This window comes from Hemicordylus capensis, chromosome 1 (genome assembly GCF_027244095.1).
Source record: "Hemicordylus capensis ecotype Gifberg chromosome 1, rHemCap1.1.pri, whole genome shotgun sequence".
Classification (NCBI taxonomy): Eukaryota; Metazoa; Chordata; class Lepidosauria; order Squamata; family Cordylidae; genus Hemicordylus; species Hemicordylus capensis.
Window position 1 is genome coordinate 258,468,083 of NC_069657.1, and position 27,961 is coordinate 258,496,043.

A 27,961-nucleotide genomic window follows, 5' to 3' on the forward strand; every position below is an offset into this window, starting at 1 on the left:
CTTGTCTGTGTCGTCTGATGTCAGAATCTGCTTTGCAGTGATGCATGGTCTCCAGCTATTTAGCAAGTATGTTACTTATTTTCTCATTATGACCATCATCCGTAGACACGCGTAAGCCTATTGATTTCAATGAGCTTAAGTGTGCCTTTTGAAGGAAAGGAGGGAGGGCAGGGGTGTAACTACTATTAGGCAAGGGGAGGCAGTTGCCTGGGGGCCCCACTGCCTTGCGGGGCCCCCCGAGACACCTCACATGACTCCCCATTGCCCCCTGCCCAGCCCCAGGTCCCCTCAGCCACTTGCCCTGTTTGCCCTCTCTCCTGCTTGTCCTCCTGGCCTGCAATCTAAGCAGCAGACAAGCTGCCTGCAAAGAGCTCCTTTTTAGGCCTCAGTGAAGCCTGAACTGGAGTAGGCTTGCAGGGAGGCCCCAAGGAAGGAAGGAGGCAGGCAGGCAGGCAGAGTGGCCCCCACAGCTCTCTGCAGGAGACCCTCTGCCTAGCCCAGCATTTGCCAGGTAGAATGTGAACTCCTTTTTGTGGTCACCCCCCCCCCCGCCCATATATAGGGATCTGCTTGCCATAGGGCTTTGATATGGGGGGTGGGGGGAGAGACTGAGAAGTCTCTGAATATTTAATTTAAAACACCTTGGAAAATTTGCTGGCTTAAAAATATTTGCTGGCTTAAAAAAAAAGTCCTATAAGTGGCTTGTTTCATGGCAGAAAATTATAAAAACTTCTGGAACAAACAATATTATATTTATTTATTCATTCATTCATTTATAAATGCACTTATGCTCAAGTTGTTTTGCAACCCAGAAGGTCTGAGTGAGAACTGTGAAGCATGTGTGGTGCTTTTATTTGATTTGATTTTTCTTGTGTGTGAACTGCTCCCCAATAACTCGCAAAGACTTCAGGGTCAATCTGGCCAACATGTGAATGCAGCACCTCCATTCCAGAGGATATGTGTGTAAAAGGGCTTTAAAAGCCTCCTGTGAAAAATCTCCTGCAATCAAACTTTACTGAATTTGTTCAAAATTCTGAGAAAACACACATAGGCTCATACTGCATGGTTGAGAGTCTCCTTTGCTAATCTGCAGCGAGGGTCCCATTTTAATAATTAGTGTTTCTAGTGTGTTCTAGGCATTAAAAGCAGCACAAATATATAGGACTCAATGTCTATCACTATATATTGTGAAGTGTGCGTGTGTGTATTCAGTGAAATGTATTTCTAGGCAGCATACCTATTTTGAAATATCAGACTTAAATCCTTGGGGGCCTGGGGTGTGTAGAGGCCCTGGACTTTGAGGCTTGGGGGCATTTTAAAATCTCGTCTCTGGGCCCACTCCAACCTTGCTACGCCCCTGAGGGAGGGCAACAATGCAGAAACACAAAAGGAAATTCCAAAGGTATACTAGAAATGTTTATTATTAAGTCCAACCTGTATTGAGTGCAGGGCTGACTCCAGGTTTTGGCGGGCCCTCTGCAAACTGTCTTCCACTGACTCTATCCTACCAGGGTGGTTAGTTGGTCTGCCAGCACCATGCCTTAGGCTGTGGACACAGAGGTGGTCTCAGGAATCAGCAGTGGGCTCTTCTGAGGACCTTTGGCAGCTGCCCAGCAATTCTTGCCTACTAATACTACTAAGAATATTTATATACTGCTCTTCAACCAAAGTTCTCAAAGTGGTTTACATAGAAAAATAAATAATACATAAAATTAATTAAGATGGTCCCCTGTCCCCAAAGGGATCACAATCTAAAAAGAAACAAAAGGCAGATACAGTACCAGCAACAGCCACTGGAAGGATGCTGTGCTTGGATTGGTTAGGGCCAGTTGCTCTACCCCTGTTAAATGAAGAGTACCACCACTTGAAAAGGTGTCTCTTGCTCAGTTAGCAGGGGTAACTGACCTTTCTTGAGTGAATCACTGACCTTTGACCTTTCGCTGACCTCTAACCTTTCTTGAGTGAATAGTCTTCTTGAGGGGTGGTGGCAAAGCATAACAATCTTTGATAAGATCTCAAACGACTTCTGAACTACCGTATTTTATGGACTATAAGACTCACTTTTTTCCTCGAAAAATATCCGCCAAAATTCAGGTGCGTCTTATATGTTTTAACAGTTTAATATGTTAAAACTCTGAAAAACTGGATTAAAATTAAGGTGCGTCTTATAGTCCGTAGCGTCTTATAGTCCGTAAAATACGGTAATATAGAAAACAGCTTTGCTTGATCTGTGCTCTGAAGAAAAGGGTCCATTCAAAATACTTCATCATCATTTTTTTCTAGAGTACTTTTGGGGTTACCTCTCCTGCTGTTTGTTTGCTAGTTCAAGTGTGCCTAACCTAATCCTGTGATGTAGTATGACCTATGTGTACAGGCTGCAGATGAATTTTGTTCATATCATTGAGACCATCATGCTCTCTTCCTCTCCAATCCCCAACTCTCTCCTTACTTGACTGGCATTCATTCCTATCTCGGGAATGTTCTGTTTTTCTCTTGGAAATAGAACATCATAATTCTGCACACACTTTGAGTGTTATAGTACTAATTATATAGGACAGCAAGTTGCAGTGTGACAACTACCAGGCACAAATTTATGAGAAAACATGTATTCTGGGATGGAGGGAAATCTCCCTTTGGATCTGGATATTTTATTAATTAATGGATGGGGCATGCCAAAAAACTCATGAAAGTAGCTTGCTCATCTTGTGGGCTCCCTACCCATATGATTAATCACTTGTTTACAGCACATAAAAGACATACAGCTGTGTTCCCTCAGCTACATGTTGAGCACTCTGTGTGATGGGGAACAAATAGAGAAAGTGAGAGAGAATACAGATAGCTCAGTACTGAGCTTTTAATTTGCAACTTTTAAAATCTGAAGCTTTTAAATGTGGTTTTAGTCTTGTCCATATTTTATTAATACATTTAATACAATATATTGATTCTTGTAATGTTGTAAGCCATCCCGAGCAGTAGTGTATTGGAGGGGCAGGTTATAAATATTTTAAATAAATAATGCTGATACAGAGCCTGTTTATAATGCCATTATAAGATCTTTTCAGACTTTCAATCCTGGGTATTTGGAAGTGTTTACAGGGAGGGATACATAAAGGCAGGCCCAAACTCTTAGGCCAGGTTCAGAGGCAACACAAAACCGGAGTTAAATGGGACTCCCGTATGTCTGAATATGTTAAATGGAACTCCAGTATGTCTGAATTCATGAAACCATGGTTTCGGGCCAAAAGCGACCTGTGGTATGCCTTGCCAAACTCCAGTTTGAACATTCAGTTTGCACAAAGGTTCACCACTGAGACCTCCGGTTTGGCCTCCGAAGCGTTACATCCAAACCTGGATGCCACCATAACTATGCCGATTTTTGGTGCCGATTTCAAATTGCAACCATAGTGGTGGCAGCGGCACAGGATTGCAGCCACTCCATACCTGTGGAGCTTCTTGCTGGCCGCCTCTCTGAGCAGCAGCCTCATGTCACCTTCACAGTCATGGAGTTGCCCAGCAACAGGTATACTGCCATGTCACATCCCTGCTTCTCAGCCTGTCGAGCAGCACAGTCACACAGGGGTATTCCATCTTCCCACTTTGGCAACATAAGTATGATACCCCATCACAGCGCCAGGACAGGAAAATATGGCCAGCCCCTGCCCCCCCGGGCTCAGGCTTAAAAGTGAGCCCCAACCAGTGATCCTCAAGCAGTCAATTTCTATTTTTTTGTACAAAAAGTTGGGGAAGGGGGGTGCTGCTGCTTTCCCTTGGCAGTACCTGTGCAGTTCCTAGGCTTACTCATGAGAAAGGCCAGGCATCAGGAACAGCATTGCCAACACTGAGAGGGGGAGATTCCATCTATGTGATAATGATGGATGCTGATCCCTAGTGGGACCACTCACTCAAGTGTAAGGCCATTGGGACACCCCCTCACAACTCATGAGAAGGACCATCAGAGTGGAGGGGAGAGAATTGCTGAACAAAATTTGTAATGATGCCTGATGGCAAAACATCCTCTTCTTCTATGGGGCGCTCTCTCATGAGAGTGACAGGCCATTGGGACTTTAAACTGAGCCAGGGTGCTCTATGGAAGAAAGCCATGGTGGCAGGTATACCGGGGACTGCTCTCCCTATCTTGGTGACTATCGCCAAGTAGTTGTCAAAGTGTGCCCCCCCCCCGCCACCAGCCCATCTATCCATGTGGACATGTATCCTTGCTTGTTCCCCGAAATGGTGATCACACTTTCCTGGGAATTGGGGCTCCCCTCTTTCCTTGAATCCATGCCCAAAGCAGATCTGCATACAGTGCAACACCGTGCCGGACCCAGAAACTTTGAATGGGTTGAAAGGTCTGTCCAAAAACTCAGTGTTTCCCCCATCCACGCATGAGGCCAGGCTATTGAACATGGAGCGTCAAAATCTCCTTTCATGTTACGTCTGAATCGGGCCCTAGTCTGTAGACACAGAGGTGTATCTAGGGAAAATAGCGCCTAGGGCAAACACTGAAATTGTGCCCCCTGACCAAACATCTGACACCCATCTTTCAGATAACTTTACCATAATATCAACTAAAAAATACAAGTCAAGCTCGTTAATCTTTTAATCTTTCAAAAACTATTTAGCAGTGGAAGTAGCCAGACCAAAAAATGCTGGAAAACTACAAATTTCAGTATGCTGGGGCTCATGAAATACCCAAATACTATGTGGAGGTGTACTTGGAAAGCTAAACAGAAGTGCCTGTCTAATTCTCTACTATGCATTGCAGCATCACTATTACATAAGTTTTAAAATTAAATTGAGTGTCGGACTTTTCCCAGATACTCTGAAAATAATTAAAGGATATGCATAGTAAACTGTGTCACTGCTTGGAATATATACTAGTCTTTCAGAAAGACAGTTAAAATGAGAGAAAGAGAGCAAGAAACTCCCAGTGGGCCTTAATACTAAGGATTTCACACTGATTCAAAGACAAACTCATCATTAATAGTCATATTATTAAGACATCACATTGAACTCACTTATCACAAGAGCAAAGTAAGAGCAAATGAATACAATCTTAGCTCATATGCTTCAGCTCAGTCTTCACAAGCCCTGATTCTCTGTACATAGTGCCAATCTGAATATCTGTACAGTGTCTTATATTATATTAAATTTTTTCAAAAACCTCTTACCTGTAGCTCCTTCAGGGGGCTTTCTGAAGGCCGTGGGGGTGTGGGGGGGTCTGCAAAGGTTCCCCCTCTCCTCCGCTGGCCTCTAGGGCCTCACAGGGACCATTTGAGCATGTGCAGTGGCCATTTTTTAAAATAATCTTTTTTAAAAAAATGGCCGCTGAAAACAAAATGGCCACCGTGCATGCTCAGATGGCCTCTGCAAGGCCTGGCATGGCCTAGGGCCTCACAGAGGCCATTTGAGCATGCACGGTGGCCATTTTGTTTTTGGCAGCCATTTTTTTTTAATTTTACAAAATGGGGCCCCCCTTCAAGTGGCACCCGGGGCAGGTGCCCTGCCTGCCTTACCCTAGATACATCCCTGTGTACACATGCAGTTGAAGGTACATGCCTATGAATCTCTCCACAGTATTGCAAGTCCTTTTTCAGTTGTGCACATGTCAGGTGTGTTCTGACTTTCAGCTGAATGTGCATAGATCCAGCAGGGGTGCAGCATGCATTATTTTGCCCTCTCATGTATGTACAAAGACTATGTGGAAAAGGGCTATCATAACTATACGTTCACTTGGCGACAGAGGGGGTAACCAGCAATGTTAATATGTTTTGGTTTTTTGGCGATCCCTCATTTCTACCAATGTCAGTTATCTCAGAGCAATACAGAGCCACCCGCCCACAACACTTTTCCTACATTCATGTAGGAAGAACAACATTTGCCCTTGTGTACCATGTGTGAAGGGCACATATTTGCCTATTTATACAGACACTGGGAACCAGCTCCAGTTATGACTTTCCACATGCTAAAATAGACATGCATACAGTCTCCATGCATGATGGTATAGATCTTCTCCCTAGATTAGACACTGTGCCACTTATGACCCATCAAGCTGAATACAGCCCACCAAGGGCTCAGTAGACACTCCTGTTTTAGTACCTGCCTACGACTACCAAAAGTGTGTGTGTGTGTGAGAGAGAGAGAGAGAGAGAGAGAGAGAGAGAGAGAGAGTGTGTGTGTGTGTTCTGGTAAGTCACAATACAGAGCTAAATAGCCAGCTTGAGGGGGGCACAAGTTTTGCAGGTCTACCCTGTGTGCACTCCACATTTCAGTCATGGGTAGAGAATACATTGGCTCTCTCTGCCATTCTTTTCCAGAGTTGATATTTCTTTCCCTCTCCTGGACAGGGAATTCCAGAGTAGTGGCACCACTGCAGGAAACGGCCTCTCCCTGGCACTGAGCAATAGTGGTGGAACCTGGAGAAAGCAAGCACGCAGCTTGGCGGTGTTGCTTGTCCCGGTTCTGCTTTTGGATGCTCAGGTGGAGATGGTGGGTGCCTTTGCGCAGCTTCTGCTAGTGCTCCAGCTGTGTCCCTTTCTCGAGAAGGCAGAGCTGGCCACAATTACCCATCCCTTAGTCATGTTATGGCTGGATTGCTGCAATGCACTTTACATAGGGCAGCCCTTGAAGAGTATTAAGAAATTTCAATTGGTGCCAAATGCAGCTGCCAGGGTTCTCTCTGGAACTGCTCGCTTGGAGCATATTACACCTATTTTGAGAGTTGCACTGTTTACCAATTTGTTTCCAGATCCAATTAAAGGTGCTGTTTATTACCTTTAAAGTCCTTAATGGTTTCGGGCTTGGATACCTGAAGGACTGCCTGCTCCTAAGGATTTCTGCCCGCCCATTCACAAGGATTTCTGCCCTCCCAACAAGATCATCAGAGGGGCCTTTGCTCCATGTGCTGATAGAGGGAGGCTAAATTGTCATGCATGCAGGACAGGGCCTTCTCTGTTGTTGCCCCCAGGCTCTGGAATGTGTTCCAGATTGCTGCATGTGTGTCAACTCAACACGGCCAACAGTGCTGCAAAACAGGGCTGTTCTGCTCTGCCTTGAAATTGCACAAATGCAATTGTGTGACACAACAGCATTTGAAAGAATGAGTCACACACCTGCATTGGCACAACTTTAAGATGGAGGGGACAGCCCTGTGTTCTGTAACACTGTTGGCAGTGTTTACACACACCCACAAACACACACAGCAGCAGCACAGCTGGTGTTTTAACTGCCTGCATTTCCCTGCATAGTATGTGGCCCATTGTTTTTAGCTGGTTTTTAATGATATTTTAACTGTAGTTACATTTTATATGTATTTACAAACTGTTTTTAAAAACTATACACTGCTTTGAGTGCGACTGGGCAGCATGTGAGCAAATTTATAAATACAGTGGCTGACATACTGCGCAAGAGTACATCAACCTAGTAATGGTGCGTTTATGTGATCTGTGCAAGTGGTGCAAACAGAAAAATGGCACACATTGTTACACAAGAGTAAACTAATTGAAAATAATGGGATTACTCTTGTGTAATTCATAGCAAATTTTGTGTTTACCCAACTTGCACAGCATTACTAGACTGACGTACTGGCACACTGTGTCAGTGAAAGAAAGAATGAATGGTTTGATATAATTTCTTAAGACAGACTCACTAACTGATCATACATCTCCTCCCTAGAAATGTGCAGCAACAGAGCAAGAAGGGTGTCAGGCTTTCTTGCCCCCAAGGAAAACATCTTGGAAGCCAGAGCTAACAGCAGCTTCTAATGATTCAAGTTTTTGGTGTTATAAAAAGCATCCCTCTTCCTGTAGGGGTTTTCAATTTGTTTCCAGATCCAATTCAAGGTGCTGGTTATTACCTTTAAAGTCCTTAATGCTTTGGGCCTTGGATACCTGAAGGACCCCCCCGTTCCCAATAGTTTCTACCCGCCCAGCAAGGTTGTCAGAGGGGCCTTTGCTCCATGTGCCGCCATTGAGAGGCTAAATTGTGATGCATGCGGGGCAGGGTCTTCTCTGTTGTTGCCCCCAAGCTTTGGATGGAATGTTCAGTGAATGTCTGCTCTGTTACATCTGTGGGTTGTTTTTGTTTAAACCCGACTAAAGACCTTTTTATTCGTTCAGGCGTTTACTCTTTGGGGCTGCCGGGGTCTCCTGATCAGCTTTCCTGATCCTGTTTGTCTTTGTTATGGGTGGTGTTTTGATTTTTTTGGTGTTCTATGGTTTTTAGTGTTTAAATGATTTTAAGGGTTTAAAAGTGATTTTATGGAATTTTATGGTATTTTAACTTTTGTAAACTGCCTTGGGATGCCTTATGAAAGGTGGTATAAAAATTGAACAATAAATAGAACAAATAAATTAAAAAGATTCAGGAAGGGTGCCCAGGGAGCCCATTACTGAAGAGCATGGAACACAGACTGTGCGGCTTGGTTGTCAATCAGGTGTTAGAGTACTGGGCTAATTGGACTGATTAGGTACTGAATCGAGACATTTATCAACAGACGTTAGCAGCTGTCGGATTGAGGGACAACTTGACCCTAGCCAAGTTCTGACCTAGGCAGCATAAGCTTTGGGTCATCTCAGGATCAAGTTATGATGGAGGAGGCGGCGGCTGTGATGACAGTTACTGAGGCAATTTTTTTGGACTTGGAACTGCCCTCCTGGGCCGTTTTGTACTGCACCAAATTGCTTGCTAAATAGGGCAGGCTGACATGCAGCTGGCATGCCTAGGCTGCTGAGAATCTGTCTGTGCCAAGATGTGCTGCATGAAGAATTGACTGAAGAGACTTCACAGGGGGTGGGGTTCCGTAATTATAACTCATCAAGCTGCAACAACTCTGCTGAGAATTGGGCACGTTTCTTTCTTTCTTTTAAAGTCCTCCTGGATGAAAGTCTGTTCATGATGAGCATGAGCCAAATTTGTGATCTTATAGGCTAGACCAATGATAGATTACTGTTTGAGAGAAATATCAGCTATTTCGGAATTAGACTTCATCTGGGGCACAGTTAGTAAGAGAAAGAGATTCCCAGCACAAATGAAAAGCTGCAAACATGGTAAACTCAGTACCTGTATGTTATCTCCTGATGCGAATCCGATACCTGTAAGCTATCTGCATATCTTGTTTTGCTTCATTATCTAACTGTTCTGTTGAACTGTAATGGTTTGAAGCCCTGACCTCTAAAGCACAACACAGCCAGCAGCACATTTAAGATCTACTGGTTTTCATGTGATAGACTGGCTTAAATCTCTTCTATTGAAATCAAGAGGGGCACAAAAGGGTGCAATGGACTGGATTATGCTCTGTTTCTAAGACATTGTGCCTGGTGTAGTAAATCAGTCCCTGCCTCTTCCAGAGCCTCTTGTGCTACCCTCTGAAGGAAAGCATCTACTATTTCTTCCTCTCTTCACCCTTTTCATTCTGTGGCAGAGATGGAGTCTGGGATGAGTGTGCACATCTTAGATCAGTGTGTCACCACAGCACTCCCATGCACATGTACTGATCTCACAACCTGGATCTATGCTTTTGGTGTGTGTGTGTGTGTGTGTGTGTGTGTGTGTGTGAGAGAGAGAGAGAGAGAGAGAGAGAAAGAGAGAGAGAGAGAGAGATGCATATCCACTCTGCCCTTCCAACACAAAATAGTGCTAATTTTCACCCTTTTTGAAGGACTTAGTAAAGCTATAAGGCAAAGTGAACTTGAGTTGAAAAGCAAGACCTCCTGAAGCTTGGCCTTATCAGCAAGTTTTATGCTGAGCAGTTTCCATGTGGAAGAGGGATTATAGTGTTAGGTAAGTCCCTATGAGTTGCACAATGTTTGGCCTGCCAGCTTTCTGATCTCTGATTAGAGATGCTCCCATGTTATGTTCAGAAGAGATTTTGTTACATTATATGCAGACATACACTTCATTACTTACAAAATGGAGCTCCATTGGTGTAATCCAAACTGGAGCCAGACCCAGAAGTAAAATTGGACCACACTCTGTCACAGTTGTCAATGGGATACTAAATTTAATGGACTATAAAAATCATTTTTCCAAGCAAAAACAATAAAACGTTGTTGTTTTAAAAAGCTATTACTGAAGACCACAGAGGGAGAAATATTTCTCCTTGTGGTTCATTCCAGGACTGGTGCTTGGAAAAGCTTTAGTGATCCTGAAAACATATTGTTGTGGTCTGCCAAAGTGTTTCTAGTCTTGGCAGGTCGGAAGCAATGGGACTTTAAATAAATGAGGTGAGAGACAAACTCTAAAATAAATTCCATCCTTCCACCTCCCCTAGATCTTGTTGTGACGATTGATATTAATGAAGTGTTTCTTAAGTCTTGCAATGGAAGCAAAATTTTGATTTTCCTTCTATAGGCTGCTGCCCAAAGAAACCAGAGATGTTGATTTTGCCCCAGAGTGCTAGTGAGGTATTGCTTTCCTGAGGCCATTTGCATGTTAAAATAATCCCTGAAGCCGTTCTACCAGAAAACACCAGTGGGCTCGAAGGTAGCAGCACTCCTCAGTCTCTGGGGTATCCCCCTTCACCTACTCAGGCTGTTCTCACCGAACTACCTACAAGCACTTTCCAGTCCATCTTTCCCCACATGTTGTACTTTAATATCCGCCTTAATGAGAATGCATGTTATCCAATGTTTCAGCATGACTTTATTTATAAGCTTGTTTTGGGTTTATTCAGCAGTTTTCTATGGAATATGTTTGTGCCTTTCAGAAAACAGTCTCTTTCCATGTGTTTAACTTTCCAGGTTCATGATAACTACAGATTAATAAATATACTATAAAAATAATGCAGATAAAATAATTTTAAGTCCCAATTCCTTCTCTGATAAATTTTAAGGAACAGATTACAGTATATTTTGAATAATACTGAGTGCATTTATTTGGTATATATAGGCTCAATGGGAGGAATAAGCAGTAATAGGGACACTTTTCCTTAAAAGAAAATCTTTACAGCACATTCCTTCAGAGTAAGAAGTGGTGTACACCACCTAATCTGATCCATGTTTATTCTTCTTCAAACTCAACTCTGAAGATATTGCCCATATTTTTTGCTTTATGCACAGTTCTGCAACAAAGTTGCTGATCACCTAGGAATCAGACCCTTTCACACATTACACAGAGTAAGCCAAGGTTAGCCAGCAAGCATCCATGCCAGAGCAGGATGCAGCCAGTAAAAGTTTCCAGACAAGTTTGCCAGTATGGAGTGTGTTTGTTGTGTTGACACTTAAAACTTTTAGGGGTATTAAATTATAATGCATATGGAGGCCCTTGGAGAACATCAAAATGGTCATGAGAAGATCTCTTATTTTTTGGGTGGTGGCACAAAAATAAACCATTCCCCCAAAGCCTTATTTCTGTCCATCTCCCTAGAACTATTAAGAGCTTTCTGCAACTGGCCCTATGCCAGGATGAACTGCAAGGCAAGAACTCAGGAAGGGAATGGAGAGAGCATAGTTGGGGTTTGTTTATTACATTTGCCAGTTTCTTTCTTCATGTCAAATAATTACTCCCTTGCCACTTGCATTATTCTTCTTATCTTAAATATGTCTAAATATTTTTATTAATATATCTCTAAAGAAATTATGGTTAACACCTGCATTTGTATTAAATAATTTATTATAGAAATTGTTTCATAACATTCTACCTTCACTCCTTGGCTTGGATTTAGAAGCAGTATCTCAGACATGCTTATGTGCTTTGTAGAGTAAGAGTCTTTATGTGTATCAAAGACACACTTCAGACAATATGATCTTTTCTGGCAGAAGGTCCACCACAAAACATGGTCTTGACACAAATCAAAGCCCAACTTGTGTGCAGGGTTAATTCCATCCAATGCTGAATGTATCATTCTGCTGATGCAGAATGCATATTATTACCATATAACATGTCTATTAAGGCAACTTTATATCTATCTGCAAAGAGGCCTGAATGTATATGTATATATAAATAACAGACATCTGAAAATTGTATTCTATACAACTATATACAATTACTAGAAAAACAGGTTAACTCCAAGAGCTTATTTGATTTTATGTCACACGGACCAGCTACCCATGTTCTGTAGTCTTTGAAAAAGGTTGGCTCCTCTTTTCAGTACTCCCTTGCTTCCTGAAATTGTTTGTAATAGTCCTCCTCTGAAGGGTTCTCTGTGCACTTCTGACCATTGTTGGGTGGCCGGGCTTCATTATATCTGCTCCAGTCCCCTTTGCAAATGATCCAGGGTAAAATGTCCACTTTGTAATGAAGTTCTGCTGAAAATTCTATACTGATCAGGTTGGGGGTGCCCGCTCCTTTGCCTCTTGTAATGAGCTGCATACTGTCATCATAGCAGCAGTGTTGTGCTGCTAATGTGGTACTCTCCAAAGATAGCATGGACCGGATACAATAGCGAGCAGTAGGCTTATAGATCTCCAGTTTTTCCTTTGGCCCACTTGCGTCTTTCCAGCGAAAGTTCTTCCTCTTAATCCGGTCATAGATATCAGCAGTGCTGTAGGCAACTTCTGTGGGGTACACACAAGGACAAGCAGGAAGGTCATTGACCACTTTGTGCATGTACTTCTTCAAGAACTCACTTTTGCAGCTCATCCACCTTTCACAGCTGTCGGTATCTGGAGAGAATAGGTATGGGAGAAGTCAACTTAGTTTATTAACGTGCCTTACTTACTTATGGGCAGCATCCAGACTAGTCAGTCATGACTAAGTACCACTGAAATCATTGAGACAAGATAGTCATGACTAACCCAATTCCCATCATTTCAATGGGACTTAAGTCATGACTAACTGAGCTGCCCTGTGTGTATCACAGATGACAACATGTGCATTTTGTTAGTGTTCAGCAACATGACTGGCACCTGAATTATAGGATGGGGGGCAAATGGGCTTTGTGTGTCAAATTCCTTCACCACTAGTTCTAGAAGGCTACAGAGCAGGCATTCGGCTGAGTAGGCAGGGGGAGGAGGAGATGGAGCTTATGCATTTCATTAAGTCCCCTGTTCTCCCCTGATTTGATCACTGAGCATCAAACTGTGCTGAAAAATCCACATCTAGTAAGCACATTCGCCAAAAGTTGTTTTGCCTTGGATCACAAAATCAAATGCATATGAATCCAACTGCTTCCAGTTCTTTAAAAGACATATTCAAGGATCTTAAAAACAGGCATAAAAGTATCAGTTTTGCTGCCGAGATGTGCATTTGTCACCATTTCCCCCTGAATGTGCACCTTGGCAGTAAAAGAGGCCCATTTTTAGACATTAATGAAGCTGATGTTGGTATATGGTAGTCGCACTAGAAAACCAAGGTTCTGTGGCCTCTCTCTCTCTCTCTTTTGAAGAGAGACTTGATTTAGTCTTTGGCTGAACAACTCCCTCTGCCTCTCTAAGGGCCTCTTCCAGCCAGCTGCACTGAGATACAAAAACCATTATTTTTAACTGCTGGTCAGAATTCTACAAAGTCACTTGCCATGCTTGTTCTGGCAACTGCCCCTCCCAACTCAGTTGGGTAGTGAATGAACCCATAATGATGTGGCTCATGCAGGCTTAAGGTTTGCTGTTTGCTTGGATCATTAATACAAATGCTAAAGATGAAGCCAGCCAAGTCACTCTAGGAGCAGAATTCTTGTGAAAGATCAATGGGGATTAGTACATGTGTCTAGAATAGAGTCAAAATTTTGTGCAAGTTGCAGAAAAATCATTATCTGATACTTTTGCATCCACAAGCAATGTTCTGGATTAACTGTATTCTATTTAATGAAGATTAAGCTTGAAATATTACTGCATTTATGACGCCTCCTTGAACCCATAATATATGCAGATATAGTGCAATTTTGCCTTTAAATATTTTCTTGTGATGATTCAAAAAGTCTGTGATACAGCTGGGATCAGAGATTCTAGTTAGATGTTTTTCTTTGGAAACCATAAACCCACTGGGTGGGTACTCAGCCGCTTAGCAAAGGGGACAATTCATGCTTGCTACCACAACCTGCACTTCCATAGGAGGGTCATCTTCCCCTTGTATGAAAACAAGGGGCCCATTTACATAGCAAATCAGTGAAAAGATGAAACTTTTTGAAATGGCAAAAATGAGCTTATCTATGTAGAGAAAAGATAAGACTCCAATGTAGACTGAAATCCATCTCATCTAGTTTTGATACTCTGCTACAATCTGCTTACCAACTTCAAATAGCTTGGTGGCATTGAATTCTTCACTTCCTGCAAGCAAACTCACTTCTGTGGCTGCTGTCCTGAAGGTGTCTTCAATCCCTAAAGAAAGCAGTTTTTCCTTAATGGAAAATAATAAGGCAGAAGAAAAAATTGTGCTTGCATCAGTATCCCACTGTTGCTAGCTCCTCTCAGGACATTCTCTTTCAGTGCTGCTGTACTTACTCAGACACTCAGGAGGACAAAATTTCTAAATCTCAGAGACATACCCAAACAACCCAAGATGGTTGATTTGACTATGGAGTATTCAATCTGCTCTAGATGGGGCTGCACTCCACCTGGTGGAGTGTTGGCTGGTGGCTCCTGGAACTGGGTGGGTGCTAGGCAGGGCAGGTAATGGGCGGAGCCAGCGTGGGTGGTGCTGGAGGCGGAGCCAATGTGGGCAGAAGTGTAGTGTTGGAGACAGGCAGCAACACAGAGAAAGCTGAACTGCCCTCACTTTGAATGTGGGCCACTGTATTTTATTACATTTATTAGCTGCTCTTAAGTAAAAACTCTCAGAGCAGTGTACAGTGAAAAATATAAACAGTAAAACTTATCAGATATTGAAAAGACTTCTTTGGGAAAGGAATTCCAAAGTGAGACAGCCTTGTCTCCAGTCACTCACAGGCATGGGGACTTGAAGCAGGGCCTAGAATATGTTTACCGGCCCAAGTCTAATTGGCCTAGGGCAGGGTCATCAAATTCCCATTGTGTCTAATCTGGGGACCCAAGTCTGAGGGCTTCTGAGGTTCTCATTCCTGGATGCAATCTGCATGTTATGATCTCAGGGCAAAGACCAAGAGTTGCCAACTACCTTGGGGATCAGAGTGCTACTACTAGGGAAGGGCTCATGTGCACACAACTACTGTTCAGAGACTTCAGAATGAAGCACAAAAAAGGGCGGATTACCGCATAGGTAGTATAAGCAGCTGCCTATGGCAGCAAATCTTGGGGAGTGGCATCTGGAGAGGGAAAGTTAAATCTTCCCCCCTTTAAAAGCAGCTGCTGTGCAGCGATGGCAAGAGTAAGGGGGCTTGCGGGGGAGGAGAAGTTAAACCCCCCCCTTTAAAAACTGCCAATGTGTGGCAGCACAGCGGGGACGGCAGTGAGAGCTCCACCTGCCTCCCAAACCATGACAGGTGAGATCGGGCGCTGGAGGCAGTTGGCATAGACAGTGGCAAAAGAGGTCTGTCTTCTTCCCAAATGATACAGACTGGGCTGATTTTAGGCCTCTGTGCATGCGCACACGTGCACAGAAGCCCCAAACAGGCCGAAATCGCCCCATCTGGGTCATTTGCAAGGAAGGCAGGTCCGAGTGAGGAGCTCTTTTGCCGCCATCTCTGCCATCTGCCTCCAGTGCCCGACCTCACCCATCATGGTTTGAGAGGCGGGTGGAGCTCTCGCAGCCCCCCCCCCACTGTGTCGCCACACAGTGGCAGTTTTAAAAGGGGGAAAAGATTTAACTGTTCCTCCCCCACAAGGCCCCTTACTCTTGCTCCTGGGGTGGCAAATCTTTGGCTGCCTATGGGTGGCAAAAAGCTTAATCTGCTCCTGAGCACAAAAAGAATATGCAAAGCTAACATACAATTCCAATTCCGTCCAAATCTTGAAGAAATAGTTAACTCATCTACATATCCCACACATCTTAACATTCATGAACAGTTTAAACCTTTTATACATAATACAAATCTTTACAGGATTTTAACCATTAAAATAGCAAGGAAGACATCACCTATGAGCAACGATAAATAAAAGGTTAGTGCAAACCATGGGCTAGGCATGCCAATTAAAGAGTCATCTTACTTCCTATGACAGCTGAGGGCCACACCATAATTAAAGGGGAGAGTTCATATCATCAGCACAAATTCTGTTCCATATTTCTTTTGTGTGTGCACAAAGCCTACCTGGTGCATTTTACTGGAGAATATGCTTTTGATATTACATAGCTTTTCACCACTCCACTTAAAGTGCAAATAAGTTGCTATTCAGAACATTTGCCTCAGTGCTATTTAATCTTTGTATTATGAGACTAAATTTCACATTTTTAGTTAGTTGAAGAAAATGGTTAAAACTGGCTTTCAAAAGCCAGAGCTGTCAGTGAGAATGGTTAATTCTGTTAGGCTGGCAGGTTGTTCCCAGCTCCGCCCACCATCATGATTGACAGGGGCTCAGCTTCTTCAGTAGACCCTACTACTGTCTCCAACTCCTTTGTTGATGGAGTTACACTGGCTGCCAATAGGTTTCCAGGCAAAATACAAAGTGCTAGTTATAACTTATAAAGCCCTAAACGACTTAGGCCCTGGGTATTTAAGAGCGTCTTCTTCACTATGAGCCCCACCGCCCAGTGAGGTCATCTGAGGAGGTCTGTCTCCAGTTACCGCCAACTCGTCTGATGGCTACACAGAGATGGGCCTTCTCGGTTGCTGCCCCGAGATTGTGGAATGTGCTCCCCACTAAGATACGATCCTCCCCATCTCTGGCAATTTTTAAAAAAGATCTAAAAACCCATCTTTTTAACCAAGCTTTATCAGCCTTTTAAAACTTGTTGGTTTTAATTTGGTGATTGATTTTAAATTGTTGAATTGTTTTAACATTTTATATGTGTGTTAATTGTTTTATGCTAACCGCCCAGAGACGAAAGTTTGGGCGGTATATACATGTGATGAATAAATATGTAAACATTGCAGCTTGGCTAGGCAAGCTGCAGGGAAGGGCAGGAGGGCAGCATGACCACAGAATGAATTAAATTGGTGGGGGGCTGATACTTTTGTGCTAGCTACGTGTGCTAAGCTTGTGTTCCAGTTTCATGTTGCACTGTCACAGTGTTCTTCAATGTAAGGTGGCCCCCACTGGCCATAAATGCAGCGGGTGGGGCGTGCTACTTTCAGGGGAACGGAGCTCTCGAGCCACTGCCCCATCCTGGAAGGCATGCATAGCGTGCTGGGAAGTGTTCCTCCTAGAACTCTTAAGAGAAGGCTCTGTCTCTCCAAGGACCCTCCTGGCACGGAGAAACGTGCACTACAGTGCAGAGGTCAGCACAGTGGGAAATGGCTCTCACAACGAAATGTGTCGTTTTTTTGCCAGAGTGGCCCCCATTTGAAACATAATGAAGATCATTGCACTAGCACAACAAGGTGTGCAACCTGTGGCACGCCTTTTTTGTTTTGCAAAGGACGTTTGCACAATAGCACAAGTCTGAAAATCCCCATGATTTAGTACAGCTACACTGTCTTCTTGCAGTACTTCACCTTTGTTGTGCAAGCACAGCGCTTGTCAGTTCGGGAGTGCCAAAGGGATCCAGCTTTGTCTCCTGAGACCCAAGTGGACTCTCAGACACATAGCATCTTCCACCAGCTAAGCGATGACTCCTCCTGGACATAGCCTGGACATAGTTATGCATGCCCTGGCTGGTAAGCACTGCATTTTACATGGCTCTGCCTCTGAAGACTTCTCAGAAATGCCTGTGAGTTCATAATACAGCTGCTAAAGGGAATGTCCCTAGAGATCATATAATGCCAGCTTTGAAACAGCTTCTCTGGCTGCTGGTCAATTTCTGGGCACAATTCAAAGCTCTTTGTGTCTCAAGTCCTGATTACCGGAAGAATGGCATACTTCCTACAAATACCTGTCTCCATGTTAAAAGTCTCTGTTGGGGGCCTTTCTCTGGGCACGCTTGTTTTCAGAAGTTAGGCAGGTGGTGCTGGAGGAGAAGGCCCTTTTGCTTATGGCACCTTGCCTTTGGAACACATTCCCTAAGGAGGCTTGCCTGGTACCTGCTCTTGTCTTTTCAGCAGCAGGCAAAGATCTTTATTTTACCTTTTAAAACTCAGACTGGTTTTATATCTGTGGTGACGATTTTATTATTTCAAGTTGCTGACTTGTTAGCTACCCTGAAAGCACAAGTGAGACAGAAATGTGATAAATAAAATAACCTTTTATGATCAAGAGAATATTTGTGGAAGCATTTCCCTCTTTGAGTTTCCCCTTCCACTTGTTCGAGACACAAAACAAAAGCTTGTGGCCTTAATGAGGATAAGTACCCTAGCATGTTTAATCCACCACCCCCTTGAAATATTGTTTGAAACTGTATTTTATACAGTTTCAAACTGTATTTGAACGTTCTTGTATTTGAACTGTATTTGACATTGGGGAACTGCCAACCCCTATTGCACTGTATAGGAAAAGGAAAGTGCTATGCATTTATGGTGTCAGGGGTCTAAGAGACCTCACAAGAAGTTTTTTGCAAAACTGTAATCACTCTATATCCAGAGATACTTGCATCAGAACCTGTTCCTTCCATTTCTTGTGGGAAAAGAGCACAGAGGTTGAACACACAATCTCTTGTCTAAATTTGTAATATAGCTCACACTGTGGGGTGACACTTAACCCAGTGCTACCTTTGTTTTACCCCTTCCCATAAAAAGTTGAATAGCAAATGAGGTACTGCTTTTTCACTTTGCAACTCATTCATGCTTAATCCAACCCCCAGGTTTTTAGAGTGTATGAGTGACTTGGAATGTTACCCCCAAAACAGACTGTAGGGCTACATTTGTAGTATCCTTGGGGTACTATTTAACCCCCAAACAGTTTGTAGAGATAATGAGAACAGTGAAACTTGATCTATTACAAATACAGAAAAGATATTGTCCATTCCGCCTCTATGCAGAACAGTGACCAAGATGATGCAAAATGCGCATGGGGCTGATGCAGATTCATATGGCAGCCACAATGCTGTTCAGTACAAGCAGTGCCACTGCCATTATTCCCATTGCAGGAAGTAGGAATAACTAAGGTTGTGCTGCTCATGCAACTGCTTGTTCTGAACAGTGTTAGGGCTGCCTTACAAGTCTGTAGTAGTTCCAGTACATTTTGCACCATCACCAGTGCATCATGCTGGCTACTGAAACAAATTTGTATGATTCCTCCCCCACTTCTCAAATTGAATAGGATTCACTCGGTTTCTTCCTAAGGCGGAGCACAACATGATGGATGAATGTGAAATATTATGAAGGTCCTTTAGGAAGCAAGAACATCTGCTTTCAGTCCCTTTTTTAAACAACATCTGGAATTATGAACTTTTAAAGTTCATAAAATGTTTATTTCTCATATAACAGATATTGCACTTTTAACTGATAAATGGTACTAAGTTGTACTGGTTCTATAATTCAGAGTGCAGCAATTTAGCAGAGTCTAACCTGGACAGTTTGGCCTATCACATGTCCTTGATTCAGTCGCTGTACAGGCATATCCGCAGGATCTGGTGCGCTTCTGATTGCCACTTCCACAGGTTACACTACACATGGACCAATGGCTCCAGTCTCCCTCACCATCTATATAATCTGTAAGGGAAGAACAAGAAAAAGGGGAAGAGAAAAAGTGTTAGAATACAGGCTTGCTTATCACAGCAGACACCAAGAAAATAACTCATGCTGCTATGCTAGAATGGTTTGGGAATTAGCCTTAAAAAGTTGTCATTTTCCCTTGAGAAAATGACAACTTTTGAAATTTAGTTCCCTCCTTATCCAACTCCCCCTTCCCCTCCTATTTATGGTCATTGATGCCCTACCATCTCTCTTCCACAATTCTGAGATGCCTGCAAGAGAATGCTCACTCACCATAATCGGGCTTTTCCTTTGACTCAAATGTTCGGTGACTAGGTGCGTGTCTGTCCCACCCACCAAGGGGGTTTAGGAAGTTGCTGTCTTCAGTTGTGCTATCATACTTGTAATCCTGGTCACCACTACTCATGCGGGTGACAGTGGGTGCTGATCTCTGCCACCAGTTCCTCCAGTCAGGGGACGGGACAGGCCAGCTGGGCTTGCTACTTTCCTTTTGAAGGTCCTTCTCTGGCTCAGAGTCTGGTCCATCAACAACTTCTATAGTAACCTGGAAAATTCAAGATAGCAGACCAATAAGCACTGCAGACTGAGAGGAGAGCTGGTCTTGTGGTAGCAAACATTACTTGTCCCCTTAGCTAAGCAGGGTCCATTCTGATTGCATCTGAATGGGAGACTTGATGTGTGAGTGCTGTAAGATATTCCCCTCAGGGGATGGAGCGGCTCTGGGAAGAGCAGAAGGTTCCAAGTTCCCTCCCTGGCATCTCCAAGATAGGACTAAGAGAGATTCCTGCTTGCAACTTTGGAGAAGCCACTGCCCATCTGTGAAGACAATACTGAGGAGAGCTGGTCTTGCAGTAGCAAGCATGACTTGTCCCCATAGCTAAGCAGGGTCTGCCCTGGTTGCATCTGAATGGGAGGCTTGATGTGTGAGCACTGCAAGATATTCCCCTCAGGGGATGAAGCTGCTCTAGGAAGAGCAGATGGTTTCAAGTTCCCTCCCTGGCTTCTCCAAGACAGGGCTGAGAGAGATTCCTGCCTGCAACGTTGGAGAAGCCGCTGCCAGTCTGTGAAGACAATATTGAGCTAGATAGACCAATGGTCTGACTCAGTATATGGCAGTTTCCTATGTTTCCTATGTTTAGACCAAGGGTCTGACTTAGTATATGGCAGCTTCCTATGTTCCTATGACTTCAGTAGTTGTCTGTTCTTCACCCCTGACTAAGACTCATGTAGGTGTACCAGGAAGATGTTCTATAACAAAGACAAATGGCAAATGCGATCTGGAACAAATAATAAACATGGACTTGTAAACTTTGTGGGAACGCTGCGAGGTCAATGATATACAGCAAATAAAGGATTTCTTCTGTTGTCTGTGACATTTGTCACTAAGTGGTGCATCAGGACTCACAAGTGCACCAACCTAAGGAGGGTCATACTAGTTGGACTATCACATTTTTGGGGAGGAGTTCTTATTAAAGAAGGAGAGGTTTTATACATATGAGAGAGAGAGAGAGAGAATGAACAACAACAGGATGCAAAGGAGGGCAGAGTTCCTTTATCTTTAATAACTGTGTAGAAAATGTTTTGGTTGGTGTGGCTTTTTCATGCCTGCATGGCTAGCTACAAAATCAAAAACAAACAACACAGACCGCTCTTCTATAAAACTACAACATATAGGAGCTCTGCCCTCTTTGCATTTGGACACCACAAAGAGAGAAAAAACAAGTCTGTATGGTTAGCAGTAACAGCAACAAAGTGGACCCCATATTACAGTTTCAAATAAAACAGGGATCCAGAATCCAAAGAAGTTTAAGAACTGCTGTCCTATGGGAAGACAGACTTAAAAAGAGCCAGGAAACAAAAAATGAGAACCAAACCTGAGACATTTATACTCTATAGACTTGAAAAGAAAAAAGATTGCTCAGAACATACAGTAGTAAGATCATCCCCTTTTCTGCTGTATTTTACTCTCCCTGGACCAGATGCAATGAGACTGTGAGGGGCAGGGAATGGGGAGAAGAAACCTAACAACAAAAGAAGATCTGACATATTCTTCCAACTCTAGCAAATCTTTCCTCTATGTACCGACTATTCTGGTCATCAAACTCTCTTTAAAGTTATTATTGACTTGTGTACCATGTAACCAGTAGTAAGGGCTAATTAACTCACACCGACCATATGAAGCTGCCATTTATGGAGTCACAACATTGGTCCATCTAGTCAATTATCTATTTGACTAGTAGCAGATCTTCAAGGTTCTCAGTCTTTCCCAGCCTGCCATCAAAATGCTCTTCTTGAAATGCTAGAGACTGAACTCCAGGCCTGCTGTATGCAAGGTATGCGCTCCAACAGTAAGCTCTGATCCTTTCCTCATACACACCCTAACAGAGCCTTTATCCATTCTGACCCACAGGTTTCCAGTGTACCCTATAAACATTTTTGCTCAGCAACATATTAAGCACAACATTTTTTTTAAAGTGTGTGTGTGTGTGGCGGGGGATGCATGTTCAGAAACAAGGAAAACAAAAACCTGGAGAGGCCAAAATGCCAGGAGTGGCCATTAAAATACCTGTTGGAAGTGAAGGACTACACGCTGTCTCTTGTCTCAATTACATAGGGGGACAGACTAGTGAGTCAGAGGGCTAGAGGGTCAAGGCATTGGTCATCCCTTCTCTACAGCTCTGACACGATCCCTTTGATATGTAGATTGCTAATCTTAGGCCTTCCTTCCAGACACTTCCTTCCTCTTCCATCCTTTCTTCTACCTTGCAACATGCAAGCTCCTCTCCCCTGCACCTTGTGTGCAGAGAGATGCAGAATCTATCTGTATTCAGCTAGATAGATAGAGATTCTATCTCCTCACTTTCCTATCTAGAATGGAGTTCTCTAATAAATACTACTTATATTGATTTGAAACTATGAATTGGCTCCAAGTTACATGCATGCATACACACATGCCTAACTAGATTCCGCTATGTTGTGCCCCTGTGCACTCTGCTATAATGAAAAAGGGTTTCTCTTACCAGAGAGAATTCCCAACAAAACCAACACCACCACACAATCTAGCAGGGGTGTTCATTTGTGTTGAACTGAAGTTGCAGTGTCCATGGAAGAGCATCAGGGAAGGACATGTGTCGGGGGGAGTGCAACATGTTTTATAGCACACAAGGCTAAGTAATGATGACTGGAGAACTATAAGACGACGAGGAGAGTTCAAAATGAAAAAGAAGGGCGTCAGAATCCAAGCTCCTTACCTCCTCAGAACTGGGCAACATTTACATGGGGTGGAGAAGCCAAGGACACCACACAGAAAATAATTTGGCAGGCAAGCCTCTTCACTTGACACATGACTTCACTCTGTTTCAGAGAAGAAAGTGAACCTGCTAGGCTCTGAATAACCCTGCTCTGTTAGCATGGCTGCAGGAGCTGGCCTGTGTCAAATCAGTGACGATCAACAAAAGAGCTTTTCACCAAGGAGGAAGAAACCTCTGCTCCCAAAGGAAATATGTCACTGCCTTTTAAAAGCTCCTTATTTCCAAGGGCTTCCTGTGATTTTGTCTCCTTGAGTGCAATGGTGCATTTGGCTGTTGATTTGGCAACGACATTAAAAAAACAGCCACAGCTGCTTGAGTTACCCTTTCAGATGTTTCTGGCCTTGCCAATACTGAAACAATTGCACACAGAGATTGAGTAAAAATATTTCGTTACTGAGACAGAACTGCCAACTCATCAAGAAGGCAGGTACGTACTGCAAACATTTCAATGGACACCAGTTTAGTTTAGTTCTGGAAGTTTTGTTTAAGAAGGCAGTCAATGGCCAATTGTTGTCTTGTATGGCAAATATTTAAATAATAATGGCTTACCTGTCGTTATTATAAAGACTCCCAAAAGGTTTTAAAAAAACCTGGTTTCAAAGAAGACTTATTAATTATGGGCATTTAAACATCACAAATGCTGACTGAACAGTACAGGAACACCTCAGTTCAATGAATACAATCCTAAAGGGCTTGTGTCAACTATCTCCACATTGCAGTGATGGAGGATTATTCCCAGACAGAAAGTAAAGGGTTAATCTCACTTCTAGAGGTGAAGGGATGTGAAGGGTTTTATATGCAAGTGGATTCTCTGCATACCTGCTTTCCTGTCAGCAAGGCACAGAGACACAGACCAAGACAGCAGGGTCATTCTCACGACCATAATGGGGTGGGGATAGGGAGGCAGGGTTGAACCTAACGTCCTCCCCTCAGACGAGCAAGGAGCTCTAGGCACCCAACTCTGTGTGCGCTTGGGCTGCATGCAGCCCAAGTGCACACACTATCCCAAACCTGGAGTTAGAAACATAGGAAGCTGCCATATACGGAGTCAGACCATTGGTCTATCTAGCTCAGTATTGTCTTCACAGACTGGCAGCAGCTTTGACAAGGTTGCAGGCAGGAATCTCTCAGCCCTAGCTTGGAGATGCCAGGGAGGGAACTTTAAACCTAGATGTTTTCCCCAGAGTGGCTCCATCCCCAAGGGGGATCTCTTACAGTGCTCACACTTCTAGTCTCCCTTTCATATGCAACCAGGGTGGACCCTGCTTAGCTAAGGGGACAAGTTGCCGGGGTTAAAAGTCGGGCTAGTGGGGGCCCGATCCTGGCGCTCCACACAAGCAGCCCAACCCTAGCCTGTGTTGGGCTGTTCGTGTGAATAGCAGTGTTCTCTCCCATTTTTCTCATCTGTGAACGGAACGAGTTTTGTTCTGGGTGGCAGTATCAAGGCAGTGTGTGTGCACCTGCATTCAGAATGGGGCCTTCCTGATTCAACCCGAGTGGGATCTAAAATTAACTAAGTGGACATCAAAAACTGTGTGAGCGCATGCACATGCACACGCCTTACAGGGAACCCTGGTGAATAGCCTCACTGACTCGTACAGACACAGACTTCTTTCTCCATCCAGACATGTAATTCAACTAAGCTTTTTCTTATTTTCAAGTAAAGTTTCTTACAATTATGAATTATGGTTCCAAGTGGTTTCTTCAGAACCCAACGCTGCTAACACTTTAGTTGTGTAATCCATTGTGGGGCCTGCTGTGTTTTGGTTTGCTGAGCTTTGCTGTTTGCTGTTGCCCTGCAGTTATTTTGCTTTATATCAATGAATGTATTAGCATGTTGAGACTAACAACATACATTTCAAATGAATTAGTTAACCCAAAATGGCTGTTAACTCACCATGTTGTCTTACAGGTTTTTTTTAAACTGCTGGATGCAAGTACAGGGCCTAAAAAGCTTCCTTTTTCTTAGATACATTTCTTTCACATATTCTCCCCATTATAAATTGGTTCCATACCAGATTATATATTTCTTTCTTAGTTACACTATTGTGCAAATAACAGGGTCACATACCATTTATTATGATTTATATTCTGCTTTTCAACAAAAGTTCTCAAAGCAGTTACCCAGCAAAAAGAACGAGAAGATTGTTTCCTGTGCCAAAGGGGCTCACAATCAGAAATGAAATGTAAGGAAAACACCAGGAACTGCCACTGAGAAGGATGCTATGTTGGGTTGAAGAGGGACAGTTGCTCTCCCCCTCTATAAGAAAGCCACACCTTAAAGTGTGCCTCTTTGTCCACAGGGGTTGATTTAATTCAGCTTTCAACTTTATTTTTCACTTGAACCCATTTACATCCTGCCTTTCTTGCTGGAGCAATTCAAAGTGACTTCCAATAAAAACATAATCATGAACATATGCACAATCATGCAAAGCAGTATCAACACAGTAATAACAAGCAGAGACAGCAGGAAAACAGGTCCTAAAATCAAGCAAGCCAAAGACCAACACACAGATACAGTATAACCAGCATCCTTTTTTAAAAAAAATCTTTTACTCCAGGAATTTGAAATTGCTTCAGCATCATGAGACCAGCTGGGCTAAAAATCACCCTCAGCTAAGAATCTAAGTATAATAAAGCAGCCTTACCTGGATATTGGGATTTTGCCCGTTAATGTCTGCTTTTGAGAGGTCAGGAAAGTTTGGAAGATCCAGAAGGAAAGACCTGGGCCCATCTCTTTGCAAAGATGTATGCCCGTTCTCCTGCCTGAATCGTTGTTTGGCAAATGGTTTGTGTGCTGGTTGGTGGTCAGGATAGTCCCGTCTATCCTCTGGGTTTAGAGTGAAGCTGGCTTCGGGAGAGGAAAGAATGTCTGTATGGAGGGTGTCCTGGGGGGGCGGGTGGAGAGAAGAAGAAGCAAATGCAAAATTACATATAGAAAGTATGACTTAGAATAGAATACAATGAGTCCATAAGCATTTTGGATTAAAACAGAACAGCACATGCATGAAGTTATCAGGCTGCTAGAAAGAGGCTTCCACACAAGACATACAATTACATTATGTTCAGTGGTGCTCTTAACCCTCTACACCTCCCGGGGCCCCCCAAATCCTCTTTAGTTTGTCCTGGGTGGTGTGGTCGCCGCTGGCCCACACTGTGCCGGGAGGTTTTTCACACGTGGCGCTATGTCTCGGGGTATCTGAAGAGCAAATCTGCTTCGCCTGCAGATTCGAGGCATTTTAATTTGAGGGATTAGATGGACCATTCGCATAGCCATCAGCACCTCCTTCGCATAGCCATCAGCCACCTCCATCAACACCTTCAGAGAAAGCAGAAGCCCCAGAATTCCCCCCCCCCAAAAACCCACCTTTTCTTCTTTTCAGGAAAAAAACACACATAGTGGAACACCCAAGGACTCACAAAAAAGGACAATAATGTTTTTATATTAAGTATATCTTCTTTATATATATTTCTCCAAGGCGTACCCGTCACTAATCCCATGCATGACAGCTCTTGCGATAGTTCGCGAGCAGCTGCCTGGATAGTGACGGGGACTGGGGAGAAAATGGTGGTGGTGGCTGGACAGCTGGCAAGGGAAAGTGCCGCCGGCAGGCAGGGAGGAAAAGTGCCGGCCAGGCCACAGGCCGGGAAGGAGAGTGCTGGCCAGGGAAAATGGACTGGGAGAGGGAGAATGGACTGGAGCTGAAGGCAGGGGAAGAGGACACGGGCTGAAGGGAGGGGGAAAATGAAGATGGGGAGGAGAGACAGGGGGGACTAGGGGCGCAGATGCTCTGTGCCAGATTAGCTAGTTTGTTCTTATTTCATTTCAGAATCTAAGTGTTGGTGAGATGTCCACAAAAGCCCTTGCTGTGGCAGGTGTGCCTCACCTCTGCAAGTGTGAACGGTCCAAGTCCTCTTTCAAGCTTGGAACTGTAGCATGAGTGGGGAATCATCCCAGCAGCTGAGCTTCAGAAGCAGAGAGCTTCAGAACACACCACCACCACCGCTGCCAAGGGTTCCAAGACTGAAAAGAGGCCCAGGACTGAAATCTAGTCCATTTCAGTAATATGGGAAGCAAAGTGCCATGTTGAGAATAATGCCCTCTTGAATTTGTTCACACTTGTGAAGAAGGCTGGAGCTTCTCTGTGCTGCATTGCACTTCTGAGGTTCTCAAAAGACCTCAGAAGCAGAGCCCAGCTGCTGTGATGATTCAGTCCTCACATCAGCTCCAAGTTCAAGAGTAGTGCTGGGGCTGTTTTGTGTTGTGCTGTACTCTGAAGGTAGTCTTAGTGCCTTAGAAGGACAGCACAGTAGAGAAATCTCCAACTCCAACCCTTTTCCTTGGAGCTGGGGCATGGGGTTCTAGGATTGGCCACAACCTCATGCTGAATATCAGAGGGCCTCCAAGCAACTCCACAATGCAGGCATAAGATAAATGGGACAAGACTCCACCCCTCACTCATTTGGGGAGGGCAAGGTCCTGGTCACTACAGCCTTTGGTTGACTATTACACAAATTTGCCTGAAAGTCCCCCACAGTCCTTCTTGCTACATTAGGATCCCTTTTCAGGCAGGCTTCAGCCAGGTTTTCCATGTCTTGCTACCTGAAAGAATAACCTTGCTTTCTTTCATACCATGTGCTTTTCCCCGCAAATGCTTCCCAGAGCTGTTAATAGTTTCTGGTTGGCAGCTGCTCTCTGCTTTTTGTCTCTCCACTAATCGTTCACCATCTTCTTGCTAAATTTATTTCTGGATCTATCACCTTTCAAAGGGCATTTTCTGTGGTGTTTTGAAGGAGTTTTGTCCATATGGTTCAAAAGGAGGATTTCACCATGCAAGCAGATGTTAAATAACAGAGAAGCAAGCAGCAGGCAAGTGCTATATTTGAAAAAGCAGGATGGTCCTGGGAAGAGAGGTGATCTGTTCAAGCACAAACATCTACAGCATCCTATTAACAGAAGCCAATATTCCAACTGGCAAGAGAACAGCACCTGTGGCATTATCTCTTCATTTATCTTCAATATGCTTTCAGACAAACAAATAAAAGAACATGGTGTGCCTTGACACACAAGTCAAGTTGGTTCTTTGCCTTGATTCAGCAGGAGAACAAAAATATC

General features: G+C 43.7%; 1 protein-coding gene and 1 long non-coding RNA gene across 3 annotated transcripts in view; one reads left to right on the top strand and one right to left on the bottom strand.

The window, feature by feature from the left end:
* On the top strand, positions 1-27,915 carry LOC128340895 (uncharacterized). The gene is made up of 2 exons (XR_008314064.1): positions 1-66; positions 27,616-27,915. It is a non-coding gene; the product is annotated as an uncharacterized LOC128340895 (long non-coding RNA).
* ISM1 (isthmin 1) overlaps positions 10,619-27,961 on the bottom strand; it is a 45,144-nt gene continuing 27,801 nt past the window's right edge. The window contains exons 2-6 of one of the 2 annotated variants that reach the window (XM_053286695.1): positions 25,494-25,733; positions 19,808-20,078; positions 19,388-19,531; positions 14,163-14,252; positions 10,619-12,494 (exon numbers count right to left, since the gene is read on the bottom strand). In XM_053286695.1, the coding sequence (XP_053142670.1) occupies positions 12,085-12,494; positions 14,163-14,252; positions 19,388-19,531; positions 19,808-20,078; positions 25,494-25,733 (1,155 nt within the window). In that variant the 3' untranslated portion in view covers positions 10,619-12,084. Of the gene's footprint in view, positions 12,603-14,162; positions 14,253-19,387; positions 19,532-19,807; positions 20,079-25,493; positions 25,734-27,961 lie in introns of both variants that reach the window. The other variant, XM_053286694.1, reaches the window with a different exon arrangement.